General features: G+C 42.9%; 1 protein-coding gene across 1 annotated transcript in view; it reads right to left on the reverse strand.

Annotated features, from left to right (window-relative positions):
- SLC22A16 (solute carrier family 22 member 16) overlaps positions 1 to 16,937 on the reverse strand; it is a 41,508-nt gene that overhangs the window by 827 nt on the left and 23,744 nt on the right. Inside the window, exons 3-7 of the mRNA XM_039351191.1 lie at positions 15,202 to 15,319; positions 13,834 to 14,380; positions 3,039 to 3,166; positions 1,451 to 1,560; positions 1,226 to 1,325 (exon numbers count right to left, since the gene is read on the reverse strand). Of these exons, the coding sequence (XP_039207125.1) occupies positions 1,226 to 1,325; positions 1,451 to 1,560; positions 3,039 to 3,166; positions 13,834 to 14,380; positions 15,202 to 15,319 (1,003 nt within the window). The remainder of the gene's footprint in view (positions 1 to 1,225; positions 1,326 to 1,450; positions 1,561 to 3,038; positions 3,167 to 13,833; positions 14,381 to 15,201; positions 15,320 to 16,937) is intronic.

Here is a 16,937-nt window from a genome sequence, read left to right on the forward strand (position 1 = left end):
ATCACTATCTTTGTTGAATGAATTGTGTGGTCATTAAATGAATCCAGCTTCCCCTATTGACTTTGCATGTCAAAACTAGCTGGGAAGATCACAGTGGAGATCACATGATCCCACGATACTGCAAATGCCATAAATACATACCAGTTGCCAAGTGCCCAAATTTTGATCATGTGATCATGGAAATCCTACAACGATAGTAAGTGTGAGGCCCATTAACTCAACAAATGGCTCAACAAATGGTTTTAAGTTTAGGACAGCCTGTTTATGTCCAACATAACCTCTTAAAAACCCAGCTGAAGAAACTTTTAATTTTTTTTTTAAATTCTAGAATTTTTAGCTAAACGGAAGTAATCTACTCTTAAAGCGCTACAAAGAGTCATCAGCCTCAGCTCCAATAGCAATGCCTAAAACACACTTTTCCATTTTAAGATTTTTAATGTTGTTCCTACATTGATTTATTTATTTGGGCTTTTTATGGCCCTAGAAACAGTTGTTTAAAAATATGGCTATAATGTAAACTTTTCAAACTCTTCATATTGTGTTTCAATTAAATAGCAATAATTATAACAAATTCAATCATAAGTAAGATCAGCAAAAGCTGATTAAGCTAGCCATGTTAAGATAAATTACCAATAGGTGGGGGAGCTAATAAAATCAAGGGAAAGTAAATAAATGATTAAATTTCCAGCAAAAACTCATTATGCAGGTCGCTTGCCTAATCTCTATTAAAAGTAATTCTACAATTGGGCACTGTTACCTCTGTATTGTGGCTGAAAGCACATCAGTAAGCCATGTTATGATCAGCAATGCATTCTCCCCTCAGTGCAAAGATATGATGGGCAATGTTTTTCAAACTTGTCCACTCTTAAGATACATGGACTTCAACTCCCAGAATTCTCCAGCCAGCCCGGAGACTTGAAGTCCACACAGATTAAAGTTGACAAGTTTGAAAGTCTCTGCTGTAACACTAAATATTCTCAAACACTAAATCTTCAAATCACTTCTACAGTAGAATCACATCTCTAAGCACTGTACTATGTCCTAGCTAGAATTATCCCTCTAAATAAAGGTTAGGGCAGAGAAAACACTGAGAGAAAAAGTACATATTAGCACAGGCTTCAAGTGAAGGATAAATCAATTTAGCAGCTGGTAGTTCTCAGACCCAGACATCTAAATATTTTTTTCTTCATTTTAATTGGATGTTAGTCTTAGATATGGCATCTACCTGTGGGAAGAAGATCCAAACACTTGATAGATAGACGCAAAAAGGTGCAACCACACTCCCAACTCGGCACATCATACTCCCACTTCCAACAGCAAGGGACCTACAATACCAAAAATGGTATTATTCGCTTGAATTGTCCAAATTAAGTGGCTACTGTTGCAGCAGAAAATATTTTCCGTAAAGTACCATTAATGCTAGCTGTAAAGAAGGGGGGAGGAAACTCACCGTACAACTGTTGGATAGAGTTCTGCCGTATACAAGTAGATAAGGCCAAATGCAATTCCTATTGCAAATTTTCCAGCCATGTTTGCTACTATACTCAGAGTATTGAAATCCTATTAAGAAGAAAGACAATTTGTAAAGCATGTGGAGAGAGAACTCACCTTTAATTTTATCCTTGTGTACCAGAACTCATGTAAAACTTCTAAACATGAAGAATCCATTTTGTTCATCCAGTTCACAACAGACAAAGAGTCAGGCTTCCTTTATTTAATAGTTAATTCCATTTTTTTGTATGTAGACCCCATATTTTGGAACTCATTATTTCCAGAGGTCCATGAAGTCCCCCCTCCCATTGTTTTTAGAAGAAATCCTTATAGACAGTTTTATTTGATCAAATTCTCAATCCTAAGTAAGATTTATTAGTGTCTATCCTGGGAGAATGCTGAATTATTATTTTTCTTTTCTTACATAGTTGTGTTTTGTTTTATTATAGTGTATACAGTTTTGAAATATAACCCACCCAGAGTCTTTTGAGCTATGTGAGCTAGAAAAACTGTACAATAATAAAAGTCATCTGTCATGGTTCCGACAGACAGAGACAAATAAGGCTTGCAAGTTCCTCAAAGAACATGTTTATTGATACAAAGTATTGGCACGTCAAAAGGGAAACTAAGTCTGAATAGACACATAACAATCTCCAATACAAAGTTAAGAAATCCCACCCCTAAAGCTATGCAAGCTACTACGTTCCCCAATACATCTCCTTGGCGGGCTTTTCACGAAACACCCAGCCTGCAGTCCCAGGAGCAGCCAATGACCTTGGTTCCCAAGGGAGAAAATCTATTTAGTCTAGTGAAGCACCTGGTAAACCCCCCTCCCTCTGTGCTATGTGTCAACTGAAAAGGAGTAGGGAAACTGGCTGCAGCCACGCTCATTTTCAAAGTTGACACTATCATCATAAGCCAGTGATGGCGAACCTTTTAGAGACCGAGTGCCCCAAAACTGGCCCCAGCCCCACCCCTGCCCGCCCCCACCCTGCCTGCGCACAAGGCCATTCACCGCCTCCAGGGCCTGCTGCAAATCGCCCAGACAGCCCAGCAGCGCCATGGTGGCCACACCCTCTGCCTGCGCCTCGCAGCATCAACTGTGCGTGATGGGGCGTGAGGACAGAGTCTTGTCTATGTTGCCTGGCTGCCATGTCCTTGGCTGTGCTGCTCCGCATGGGCCATGCTCGGGGGCAACTCTCCTTTAGGGGGCTGCTGGTGAGGAGGGGGTCGCAGGGGGAGGCAAGGCTGGGGCAACAGTACGTGTGCCCACAGAGAGGGCTCCGAGTGCCACCACTGTCATAAGCCATCAGCCATTAGAAGAACTATTTGTAACAAGTTTATCAACTGCTCTTGCAAGATTTTGCAATTTCATTTTTTAAGGTCCCTAAAAATATGTTCATAGGAATGTTACATTCACAAAAGAATGTTAATTCACACTTCAAATCACAGACTGTAAAGAGGTTATTTTGGCTCAATGTGGGAAACCAAATACCTCAAATGTGTTCCTACAGGCTCCAATAAGTTCTAGGTGTTGAATCACTCACCTGAGGTATGAGCATCACTATCCCACAGATCACTGCACTCATGATGAGGAATGGGATCAGGGTATTCCTTCGCCCTACTCTGTCCATTCCCAGGCAGGCAATGGCATATGCTGGAAGCTCCACAGCACCTGCCATTAGAAGATTAGTGGTTTTTTAGAAAGTTCTTAACTACATAAAGACACAGCAGCATTAATACTTTCCAGCAGTTTTTCTGTTTCCTAGAGAAATAGCTCTTTTTTTCATTCAATTGACCTGGTGGTATACTTAAGTCCTTGCATTTACACAAAGGGTTTCATATCCCCAACAAATATAAGCTGAGTTTTTCAGCCTGCTTTTTTTAATGTTTCTTCTAGGCATATTGGTTCAACTCCCATAATTCCTACCCCATAAGAATGCTGACTAGGGATTATGGAAGTTGGAATTAAATCTGAACAACATTGGGTTGGGGAAAGCTAACATAGGCGAATAACCTTGTATGTCTTACTCTTCTTTATTCCCAAAATGGGAGTAATAAGATATGATCTAGCTCATAAAGGTGGTGCAAATATTGTATGTAATTAACAGAAATGCACTTGCCATTGAAAAAAGATGCTCCAGAGAAATGGACATTGGCTATCCTACTTACCTCTACAATATGTCTTTTTAAAGAAAAGAACTCTTCAAGATTCAACCACTTCTTTGGACATAACTTTGTAATGGTGACTCGTCTTGTAATGTATACTTAGTGTGGAAGGGAAAACACTTTTAAGCATGGCAATTAATTGGTATGCATATACTGATCCAGAATGATCCCAAATAACAGGAACAATCTATATAAACTGAACTATTTTGAGGCCCACTAATTTCAATGGAAGGAATGGGGCGTTGACTTACCTGAACGCCTTTTCTCAGCAGGATGATGTAGAGTCCAATGGATGGGTTCTATGACAGCCTTCCTGCCCGGCAGACTGGGTAAAAACTTTGGCCACACCCCTTCCTCTGGACGTGACCCCAGTTTTGACTTAGGCGAGAAACTTTGTTGGAATCAATATTGCAGCTCTTTATTATCTACCTGCCTAAACCTAACCCCTGGGTGGGCTTGGACTCTACATCATCCTGCTGAGAAAAGGCGTTCAGGTAAGTCAACGCCCCTTCTCCAGCATGATGGCTGTAGAGTCCAATGGATGGGACATACCAAAGCCCTCATGTCCCCCTGGGAGGGAAAGTCTAGGCTACCGAATTCTGAGCAGATACGACTTGCTGTGGCACTCTTCTACCAAAGGCAGCATCTGATGCGGCCAGGGAGTCTAAACAGTAATGCCGGATGAAGACAGACGGTGAAGACCAAGTCGCTGCCTTACAAATTTCTTCTACCGGCGCTTGTGTTAACCACGCCGCCGAAGTGGCTGCGCTCCGTGTTGAGTGGGCAGTCACATGTGCGGGAGCTGGTAGTTCCTGCGAGACGTAGGCCTGGGCTATGCAGGCTCTGATCCACCTACCTATGGTGGAAGAAGACACCTTCTTTCCCATAGATGATGGTTGAAAGGAAACAAATAATGCTTCTGTCTTGCGGAATGCCAACGTGCATTTCACGTAGAAACACAGCGCTCTACGCACGTCCAGCTTGTGCCATCTATGCTCTAGCCTGTGTTTGGGTTTTGGGCAGAAATTGGGAAGAATCAATTCCTGAGATCTGTGAAAGATGCTGTTTACCTTCGGAATGAAGGCCGGGTCTGGCCTAAGGACGACCCTGTCCTTGAAAAAGGTACACAGATCCTTCCTTACTGATAGTGCCGCTAGTTCTGAAATTCTCCTTGCTGAAGTGATTGCCACGAGGAAGGCCACCTACAGCGATAGGTGGTGAAGCGAACATGAATCAAGGGGCTCAAATGGTGCTGATGTCAAGGCTAGAAGGACTTTAGGCAGGTTCCAAGACGGGTACCTGTGAATGACAGGGGGCTTTGTGTTGGACGCCCCCTTTAAAAAGGCGCTAATCGCTGGATGTTGCGCTAGGGATGTTAAGTTGTCACAAGAGAGAACAGTTGAGAGGGCCGATATCTGTCTGCGAATAGTGTTGACTGATAGGCCCTTGTTAAGACCCTCCAGGAGGTAATCTAGAATATTGGGGATGGATACTGCAGCTGGATCTAGGCGCACCGAAGCGCACCACCTACAAAAGCCTTTCCATGTAGCATCGTAAATCCTGTTCGTGGACGCTCGTCGTGAAGCTTGTATGATCGATATCACCCCTGCCGAGTAAGCTTGCTCGGCTAAACTTTGCCGCTCAAATGCCAAGTGGCTAGTTGTAGCCACTGGGGATCTGGGTGCACAAACTTGCCCTGGCTGAGAGTTACTCTGTCCGGGGGAATCCTCCACGGGGGTGATATCGAAAGGTCCACGAGGTCGGCAAACCACGGGCGCCGTGGCCAATGCAGGGCAATGCAGACTATCTCTGCGCCTTCCAGGATCAGCTTGCGTATGGTCGCCGGTATTAAGGGCAACGGTGGGAAAGCGTACAGGTGCGCCGGCCACCGACACCTGAGAGCATCCGTTCCCTCCGACCCCGGAGACGGGAATCTGGAGAAGAACCTGGGGAGTTGTGTGTTCTTGTGGTTGGCAAATAGGTCCAGGTGCGGTTGCCCGAATCTCCAGGAGATCTCCTCGAACAGAGCCGGATCCAGGCACCATTCCGCCTGATCCACCTTGGCTCTGCTCAGGGAGTCTGCCTGGGTGTTTGCCTCCCCCGAGATGTGTTCTGCTTTGATAGAACTCACGTTGGTTTCTGCCCACCGAGCCAGAGCTAACGCCTCCTTCATTAGTTCCGCTGATCGCGTTCCCCCTTCCTTGTTTACATGGGCCTTGGCTGCTACATTGTCCGTTAACACGAGGACGTGCCTCCCTGTTACTAGATGTGAGAAATGGCGTAGGGCCAGGTGGATGGCCCGGAGCTCTAGCCAATTGATGCTGTGTGAGAGGTCCTTCTGGTCCCACTGGCCCTGTGCTATCTGGGTTCCCAAGTGGGCTCCCCATCCGAACAGGCTCGCATCTGTCGTGAGCGTGACCCTGTTCGGCTCTTTGAATATGCTCCCCTTGAGTATCTTGGGAGATATCCACCATTTCAGTGATCTCATCACCTGTGCTGGTACCAAGACCTTCCTGTTGGAGGTGCTGAGATTCCTCCTCTGGTAGGGTAGGAGGAACCACTGCAACTCCCTCGAGTGGAGTCTTGCCCATGGTATAATGCCCATGCAAGATATCATCTTTCCCAGGAGTTTCGAAAGCTGCATCAAGGGCACTCTCCTGATTCTCTGAATTTGGTGAATTAGCTTGGATATGCTGATTCGTCGATCCTGGGAAAGGTATACCCTGCACTGTGACGAGTCTATTACTGCGCCTAGGTGTTGCAGTCTCCTTGAGGGAGTGAGATGACTTTTGGCCAAATTGACCGAGAATCCATGCCCTTGCAGGGTTCGGATTGTGGTCTTGAGATCTACCCTTGCTTGTTCCTGAGATCTGGACTGGATCAAGATGTCGTCCAGATAGAACTGTACGCGAACCGGCATCAGCCTGAGATGGGCCGCTATTACAGCTAGAATCTTGATAAATACCCTTGGCGCTGAGGATAGTCCGAAGGGTAGGGCCCTGTATTGGTAATGTCGGCCCGCGTAGGTGAATCTGAGGAATTTCCGGTAACTGGGGTGGATGGGGATGTGTAGGTACGTCTCTGTTAGGTCTATTGAGGATAGTAGATCGTCTTCCCTGACGCTGGCTAGGATGGATTTCAAGGAGTGCATCTTGAACCTCCTGTATTTTATGTAATAATTCAGGCCCTTCAGGTCCAATATTGCTCTCCATCCTCCTGACGGCTTCGGGATAACGAAGAGGATGGAATAAAATCCTCTTCCTTCCTCTCCCCTTGGTACCTTCTCTATGGCTTGAATTGACAGGAGGTGAGCTATTACCAAAGTTAGCAACCTTGCCTTGTGTACCTTTCTGGAGATGGGACATCTGATGAACCGGCTTGGTGGGGGAGAACAGAAGTCTAAGGTCAGGCCATGCCTGATCGTTTCCAAGACCCAGGAGTCGGTAGTGGTCTGCTCCCAGACCTCGATGAAATTTCCTAACCGACCCCTGATGGGAGTGTCCTGTTTGGCGTCACTTGGTGTGCTTAAAGGATCTGCCTCCCGATCCCCTATATGGGCGTCTGGACTGGAACTGGCCTCTGGCTCCTGTGCTTTGGCGATCCTGGGGTCGATCCTGTCTCGGGTAGAAGGATCGCGAGCCTCTGGGCCAGTCCCAGGATTGCCCTGACCGAAAGGGCTGCCTCCATTCCCAGGGGCTTCCTGGGCGGGAGCCCTGTCTCTGGAAGTCTTGACTGCTTCTCCTATCAAACTTCTTTGATGGGTGTACTAATATTTTCCTCTTGTCTCTGCCTTCACTGACATGTGGGTCCAGTATGGACCCAAATAGGAATGCCCCGCTGTATTTGGACGTCGAGAGACGCCACTTGGACCTCAGGTCTGTCTTCCAATTTTTGAGCCACAGTAGCCTACGCGAGGCTACTGTGGCCGCAATGGATCTTGCCGCGTACTTCGTTGCGTACAGCGAAGTGTCAGCCGTGAACTGAGAGGCCGCGAGGAGTTTGGCCAATGTCTGGTGTACTCTGACCTGATCTGGAGGCACCGTGCTTTGCAGCTCCCTCAGCCACATGATGCAGGCCCTCACGAAGAATGATGATGAGGTGGCTGCTTTGGCCGCCCAGGCTGCAGCCATGTGGGAGCGACGGAGGGAGTGTTCAAATTTCTTTTCTTCCGGTTTCAAGGCTTCCGCCATGTCTCCTGGGATCGCGGAGGTAGAAAATAATGAGATCAAGGGGTTATCTACCGTAGGAACCTCTAACATGTTCAAGAATGAGGGAGAAAGGTTGAACAGCTTTCTTTCCACGCTATTGGGCGCCGGTGGGCTTGCCAGTGAGGACCATTGTTCCTCTACCGTGGTCATGAAGACCTCCGGACATGGAATGTACTTATCCCGTGAGACCTTTTTGGCAAATAGAGGATTGGCCTCCTTGCTTGTAGAGGGCATCTCTTCCTGTACTGAAGTTAGGCTGACTGTGGAGACTGCCTTTATCAGGAGTGATTTTAGGAGCGCAGGGTTAAAGAGGCCAGAGCTCGTCGCCTGCTCAGGTGCGGTCTCCTCATCCTCCGAAAGGGGCATGTCTGACATATCAAGGTCTAATGAGTCACCCTCTCCTATTTGAGAGGAAGTCTCAGAAATGTTGGTAGGGGGCGGCCTAGGTCGTCCCTTATGGGGTGTGTGAAAGGCCACTTGTCCCTTAGAAGCCATGAACTGGGAAAAGGCATCCTGCATGAATGCCTGGAATCGTGCCGACCATATGTTCTCCTGCGCTTTGTCGCTGGAATGACACGCTGGAGTGTGGTCGGGTGAAGAAGCTGGTGAGGAGGGAGTGGAGGAATCTAACTGTTCAGTTTCCCCAGGAGGAGACCAAGTTTTGAGAACTTCCTGGGCAGTAGGCTCTGAGATGGGTGTCACCACTGGGACAGGGGAAACCATGCTTGTCCCAGTGGAATTGGTTCTCTGTGCCCTGCTAATTTGTCTTTCTAAAGCCAAATGTCTCCTCAAGGCCTCTCGCTCAGCCGTTTTAGATTGTCCCTTCTGAGTAAGATGCTTTGTTTTAGCCTTCTTCTTCCCCCCCACCTCTGGTTCAGAGGATCTGCGTTTTTGCTGCTGTTGCGGGGGGGACAATTGAGGGACCTGTGTGACTGAATACGAGACATTGTCTGCCATTGTGCCAGACACCCCGAGTAGGCAATGCCTGGAGTGGGGGAATAAGATACGCAGATCAGATGCAGATGCTTGGGGCTGAGCCCTCCTCTGCCTATACCAACAATGGCCGGACAGACAGGATTCTTTGGACAGGAGATCCTGCAAGGCAGTGACTAAAGGTCACTATATGAACAGTTAGAGAAATTTATTCCTCCTCACCTCCTCACCTAATTCCAGGACTCTTCAGTTCTGGTCCAACACAATGTAACTGGTGACTTTATCTCCCCCAATCTGTGACTGTAAAAACAGATCACATTCAAATTGATTGCAGTTTGCCTATTTTCCCCCTCTTCCCTCTTTGTAATGCAAGTAGGCTCCTCCGGATGGCGAAAAGCCCCACCCACAATGGAACGGCGGGTTAATCCGCTCGTTCAAAATGGCGAATTGGAGGAGACCACTCCCCCCAACCACAGCCTATGGAGACCACGAGGCTCACAATGGCGGTTCTAGCTGCCGGCTCTGAAATTTTCCTTGTCCTCCCTGCGCGCCGGCAGAGGAAAAGGACGGCAAGCCAGGAGGCGAACGCCGGCTAAAACGGCCCTTTCGGGCTTTAAGAGCAAGGGGGGGACCCTCCCCTGAGGTGGCGCGCGCTCCGCTGCTCCGTCGGCCGTTCCGGCCGCAATTGTCCGCGCCGATCAGCTGCAGCTCCTGTTTTCGCGCCGAACAGCTGTTTGGCGCTGAGCCTATGATCCCCCCGCCGATCGGTTGAAAAACGTGCTGGGGGTCGGTAATGACCCGGTGAGCCCCCCGAACCCCTTGGCTGGTCTCCCTAGCCCCTGGGGATACTCTCACCGCTCCGACGATCCTCCGTTGGGTGGAGATCCGGTCTGAGCCAGCTGCTAAAGATCTTGTTATTGCTAATTTCGTCTGGAAATTTAGTCTTGGAAGAGGGAGAATTTGTCTTAAGCTATGGATTTTTGAAGAGCTGAATCTCGCACTGCTATCGGGCTTCGAGACTGAGTCAAAACTGGGGTCACGCCCAGAGGAAGGGGTGTGGCCAAAGTTTTTACCCAGTCTGCCGGGCAGGAAGGCTGTCATAGAACCCATCCATTGGACTCTACAGCCATCCTGCTGGAGAACTAAGCATACACTGAACATTCCCCAGGAGGACATAAAGGTCCTTTACTTGTCTGAATCATAATCACTAGGTTAATATGATTTCCTCTGCATCTTGTTAAATTGGGGTGGGGAAATGGTTAAGCATGTACCACAAACCTATCTTTCTTTATTCTAAAGTAATTAGGCAGAATTTCACTGGACACAGATGTCAGCATTTGAGGTAGGCCTGGCCAGGAAACAGACACTATCAGTACTATTGGAAAGTAGTTTAAAAATCTTGAAACCCTGATAGAAATTCTTTCTCCTTCCTCTTATATCAAAGAGAATCAGGTAGGGTACACTTGAATTTCTTTCTCACTGCTTCCTCCCTTCCAGGTCTAAGCTAGTGTTTACAGAATGTTATTGAATTCTTTTTTTCAAAGAATTCTTCAAAACTCTACACTCCTACACAACAAAGGGGAAAATAGCCCTTATGTCCCCTGCCCTTTGTAGTAGTTGGTAGAGGTGTGTGTAAATTTTACTACATATGGAATTAAACTTTCCTTTCAGACATGTTATGTATGTGGATTATTGCAGTGGTTTTCAATCTACGGTCTGCCTGTGGGGGGGGGGAGCGATATCGTCAACAGGAGGTCTTTGAAGGCTTGAAGAAATGTTATTTAAATCTTAAGTCTTGGTGGTGCATGACCACAAAAGGTATATAAAGGGGGCCGGTGGTGAAGAAAAGATTGAGAGCCACCGGCTTATTGTTTGCTCTTTAATTTACTTATTTAAGCAAACCATGTTTAATTTACTTATTTAAGCAAACCATGTTAGCAGATGCATGTCTATTTATGCATACAATTCAAAATGTAGCACATAATATGTTTTTGTATAGTTGATTTTTCTCATCTTAATGTCAGAGAAAGAATGTAAGAAACTGAACATTCATGCAAAAGGCTATATAAACATCTCCACCATCCAATTGATCATGTGTACAGAAACTGAGAAATAAAGGTTGCATGTTAGAAATTCTGAATAAGTGATTAAATTAATTCACTTATGTGAAGACAAATTCATATGGGCAATATCAGTCAATTAAAATTAGCCAGCAATAGCCATATATTTTCAGCAGGAAAACAAGATTTGGAAAACAACACTGGACAGTAAGAACATAAATATACAAGTACAGTTAGTATTTGCAAGAGAGAGCTCTGGAAGATGAGGGAATAATTGCTTAAGCCACAATTTATACCTTTGAAAGGACAATAAGTTCAGTACTTACTTTTCTAATCATATTCAGATTTTTTTTTGGTTCTTTTCAGCTATTAGGAACTTTTGGATCTACAGGTTTTACAGCACTAGGTGACTTTCAATTAAACCCTTAGCGAAAAAAGATTTAACAAGTTTAAGAATTTATAAAAAGAAAATAGTATAAACAACAAAAGGGTGATTAAAACTTTGATTTTAGAAAGTTACAAATAGACTAATGTTCAAGATAAATTTGAAACAAGATTTTGGAATTAATAATATTGTCCCCTTCCCATGGGACAATAGCTTTGCTTTGATTTTTTTTTTTAAGATAAGATTTTAAAAATTGAACACTAGAAGGAACTAAAGATTATAATTAAAAGAGAAGAAAGCTCAAACTCAACTCACAATTATAGAACAAAGCAAAATATTTTGACATAGAACATATTGAAGGATATTTTTGAACAATGGACCCATAAGTTAATTTTCAGAGTATCTGCATTCTATAAGTAGACTGAGTTTAAAAGGTCTTATGGATGAGGAACAGTTTTACCTGACAAGATCAAGACTGAATTGAAAAAAGATTTTAAAATGATAGACTACAAGAATGATACAGAAAATAATGTTACACTGGACATGCATTTCTTAATAATGAAAAGGAATATACAAATAACAAACCAAGAGAATGACCTGGTTAATTTTCCTATATTGAATTTTACAAAAGAGGCTTGTTAAAGTTTTGAAGAATTTTGTGAGACAGGACAAAGAAAAGATGAAAGGGAATCAAGTCCTATGACATTATTTGAAGGGACTAAAGACCAAGATTAGATAGACAGAAATAAAAGTAAGGAATATAAAATTGGTTTTTATTTTCACATTTATGTGGCCTCCCATCTCACAAAAAAAAGTGATTCTAGTTGACATACAACAAGATTAAATGTCAATGAAAAGCAATTATTATTTTAAAAACTTTTAAAAACACAAAGCTAAGAAAGAACAGCAGATGTTAATAGCAATGGAGCCACCTGATGACATTACCATGTTTCAAGGATTTTAAGAAAATCAACAGGGATGGAGCCAGTCTTGCTACAAGGGGAAGATATTCCATAAACTGCCAGGGCAGAGAAGGCCCATCTCCTAGGAGAGTGTTTCTCAACCTTGACAATTTTAAGACATGTGGACTTCAACTCCCAGAATGCAATGCTGGCTGTGGAATTCTGGGAGTTGAAGTCCACATGCCTTAAAATTGGCAAGGTTGAGAAACACTGCCCTAGGACCTGCCAAATGTTGCTCCCTAACTGACAGTATCCATAGTGTGCCTCTCCTGTCAGATCTGATGGGATGGGCAGATGTAATTGAGGTGAGACAGCTGCCACACCTGAAACCCAGCTGAGCTTATCTCAAAAAGCATCACATTCCCCTTCCAGACCCAGCCTGGGAGATTATGATTCATTTTAAAAACAGCAGAGACAGAACAAAAACAAACCTCCAACTTCCAACAGTGGACTGGCCCATCAGAGCTTATGTGGATCCTAGGCAGGGATAGGGATTGTGCATGAAGGTGCAAGCAGAGAAGTGAGCAAGTGAGGAGGGAAGGAGGGAGGGAGGAGCAGCAGCAGATGATGAGAAAGCACATGTGTAAGAGATGCCCCTGGGACTTCTTGGCTGTGCCCCTCCTTGCAGGTGTGTGCCTGTCTTTCTGCAGGTGCAACACCCATGTGATGGGTGGTGTCCATCACATGGCAAGCACAAAATATCTTGGGCTGGGCTGACTCAGCAGCAGCAGGAACCACCCACAGAAATGGGGCTGGGGAAGCAAGGGAAGGAAAAAGTTTCATTATTTTTAGTTTAAGAACACTATTATTAATACATATATGCAAGCCAACACATGAAACAAATATAATAATTTTGTAACTTCTGGCCTGAATGGGCAGGAGATTCCCAAAGCCTGAAAAATATTTCAAGGGTTCCTCCAGGCGGAAAGGATTGGAAAAGGGTGGCTCGTAAGCAAGAGGTATGTTATGGAAAGAGGAGATTGTTTGGTCAATTTTAGGAGAAGGTGTTAAATTACTAAAATTGTTTATACTTGTGATGGCGGAGAAAGCCACTTTTTATTTTTTTTATTTTTTTTTACTACAGTCTTTTTTTCCTTTCTATTCTATTTTTCCTTCTTTGCTACACTTCTGTTTTTTCTTTTTTTAACTTTGTATTAATTTTTACTGTTGTAATTTTTGATATAATTGCTATTAATTTTATTAATGGAGGAGACTGGCTTATATGTTCAGAAATAGTTAGTCGCATTACTTTTCAGTAACAATGGAGACAATTCCTTGCTTACTTTACTTCTCCCTGCATTGCCAAATGTAAAAGGGATAAAGTCTTAATGAAAACCGAATCTTTAAGAGGAACTCTTAAGATGACCAGGCTATCCTTTCCAACCTCTTTCCAGCAACCCCAGCCCTGCTTGAAACTTTTATCTATTACAATTATTTGCATTCCATGAACAGCATGGTTACACAATTACCTGGCTAACCGGTTTATATAAAGTTACAGTCTATGGAATGGCTACCATCCTAGCATGGATCTGGGCTTGGAAGTAACCAGCAACACTAATAATCCCTGGACATGTACTGTTGTATTTCTGATCCAAGTGCAGTAAGTTATATCAAGCAATATTTACCTATGAGAAACAGATTTAAAAATTCATTGCCTCCAAAGTTCACAGAACTGAGGGAGAATACATAATATCCTAAACTCCCAGTGAACCAAATCAGCCAGACTGTAATGGTCCTTCTTGCAATGTGCCAGTTATGGAACAGATCTAAGATGTTGTGCTTCTTCATGGGAGAACTGTCATGATCCCCCATTCTGCTACTGACAAGATCATCTTGCATCGGGCGCAGTTCAGCAATTTTACAAGGAGTGCTTACTTTGTTCCATTTTGCCATTACATTAATTAATTTTTGTGCTTCTTCGTATCTTTCCTCTGTGAGCAGCCAGAACAGTGTCTCTGGGAGCATCCAGCAGCACAAGACAAATGGGAGAGTGGCTACAGAAAGGCAGATCTGATAGACCCACCAGGTCCGTGCCAAGTAGCCCACAAGGGCCACCACCATGATTCCCACAGCAAAGAAAGCATGGATGTGCATGGAGGCCCAGGTGCGGGCTTTGATGCCCGTGTATTCAGTCACATAAACAAACACCACCACCAAGTAGCCACTTGAAACCTAGGAGGGGAAAAAGGACAGATAAAAGAAAATGACTCCAGTATAGTCTCCCACTAAGATTCTTTTGTAATTAAAAAATGATGGTCAGGGATGCTCAGAACAGCAAGGCCCCTTTCTTAAAATGGAAAGTGGTGCTTCGGTAATGAATGGAGCAATAATAGTGAGAGTGCACAATACTGAGAAGTGAGATAGATGGTATCTAAATTGAATAAATACTGGAAACTAATGTGGGCACAGTCCAGCCAAAGGATGCCCAGGTGGCAAGATATAACAGCATGGACCTGGGGCAGGGAACTGTGCTCCAGATTCAGATCTGATGGTCATAAAATTCATCAGGTGATCTTTGGCCAATCAGTTTCTCAGCACACAGCTTTCCCCCATAGAAAAGAAGTTGGGCAAAATGATTTAAACATAGAGCAGCCCACATTCACGTCTCTGAATTCTTGCATAAGTTAAGCATATATAAAATAGGGGGAGATTGCCATCTAAGACTCATTATTTAGGAGCAGGGAACTCAAAAAAAAATTAACCACTCCGCCCTTAACTCTGGCTGGATTGAGACTATGGTCCATATTATCAGCACTTAAGCTACGCTGTCAATTTTTTTTAAGGAAAATGCCTGAAATGTGATCTTTAGTTCCTTTATTGCATTTTATCTTAATAATATTAGATCCATAATAAACCAGTTTTTTAAAAAAAAACTCTAAACAATCTTTTAACTTGATTGGAAGATGCGGCAATTTGTACTTTTTGAAATGTCAGTTAAAAAAAAAAGTAATGCAAATAATTTTGTTTGAAAAAAGATAAGCTTGTACTCTTACCATTGCAAGAAGGAAACGGACAATCACAAAACTGGTGTAGTTAAATGTGAACGCCACAGCAATGCCAAATATAAACTGTCCAGTGCTTGTGAGCCACAGGATGTAGCGTCTCCCCAGTCTGTAAATAACAACTGTAATAATAAATATTGCAGACGTGACATTGGACAAACATGCATCTGAACTAATAAGAAACAAGGACGTCCCACCAATCCTGTATTCACTATCAAATCTCTCTACAATCTTCAGAAATGTTATGTTGGCTTCCAACAAATTACAACAGTATGGGAGCAACAGCAATAGCACTTAGACTTACATACCGTTTCACAGTGTTTTACAGCCCTCTCTACACAGTTTACAGATTCAGCATATTGCCCCCAACAATGTATAGTTGCAACAATGCAAATAAACTAGGCTTTCATTATATATTTTTTAAAAAATAAAAGAGTTTTAAAAATAAAAAAGACACACAATAACTGTATTTATTTCAAAGTATATAAAGCAACAAACTTTGAAAATATATTGAAAAAGAAAAAAAGGAGGCAAGGAAAAGAAAAACAGAATAATCCACAGCAACCTAAAATATCTTATTAAATTGCTGTAATAATGGAAACTAGTTGCACATATTTAGGGTCAGTTACAAAGTCAGCTTAATAGAGAAACAATTACCATTAAATACATGAATTACTATTTTCAATTAATAGTCTTCTCACTGGGAATTTGATGAAAAACATATTTTTTTTCCAAATATAGAGAAGCAAATTCTTATAATTATCCAGATGAAAAAAAAAATCTGAACAGTTTAGTAACTCCCAGAGGTGTTAGTTCAAATTATATTATAAGCAGAAAGGATTCCAAACACATTAATAAAATCTTATTAATTTTGGAATGGAAAATTCAGGATTTTTTTCTAAATATTCCTTACCTGCAAGTTAACAAGCATAAATCTATTTAGCTTGCCTTAATGAAAAATTTAAAAAAACTTTAAAGAACAAAAATAGGAATTATATTTAACCAAAAATGAATTAAAGGCAATCCCCCCAAAACAAAGAATACGTAAAAAAAATATCTATCTATCTATCTATCTATCTATCTATCTATCTATCTATCTATCTATCTATCTATCTATCTACCTACCTACCTACCTACCTACTTACCTACCTACCTACCTACCTACCTACCTATCATCTACAGTATTTAGCTTGCTAGCTAACTAGCTAGTTATCTCAGCATAGGAAAAATCTGTGCCTCTCTGGATATACCCTGCACACTATCCAGCTTCTTCTTTCCTACCCAGGATGACCAGCATAAACTGAAACCTGTTATAGAATAGAATAATAACTTTATTGTCACTTTGAATGTACACTAATTGGCATACATTAAAATGAAATTTCATTGCATACAGCTCTCAAAGAGTCACACTACACTACATAAATATGACATACATACATACATACATACATACATGAATAAATAAATAAATAAATAAATAAATTACAGAATTATGCATATACCCACATATATTATATGACATAGAGAAGTTCGGAATATGTATATATGTGCATGGCAAGAAAAACGAATCTTGCAAGTTTACCAGACGGATGGCATAGGGAACAAAGCTATTACATGTTCTTGACATTTCCCATTGAATGTAAAGGGTGGGAGGAATCATGGAGGTCATCTACCCCCAATCTCTACCCAGCGCAGGAATCCATTCCTACAGCTTACCTGACATATAG

Source organism: Crotalus tigris, unplaced genomic scaffold (genome assembly GCF_016545835.1).
Source record: "Crotalus tigris isolate CLP2741 ecotype Arizona unplaced genomic scaffold, ASM1654583v1 scf7180000018371.15429387391:27106975, whole genome shotgun sequence".
Taxonomy (NCBI): domain Eukaryota; kingdom Metazoa; phylum Chordata; class Lepidosauria; order Squamata; family Viperidae; genus Crotalus; species Crotalus tigris.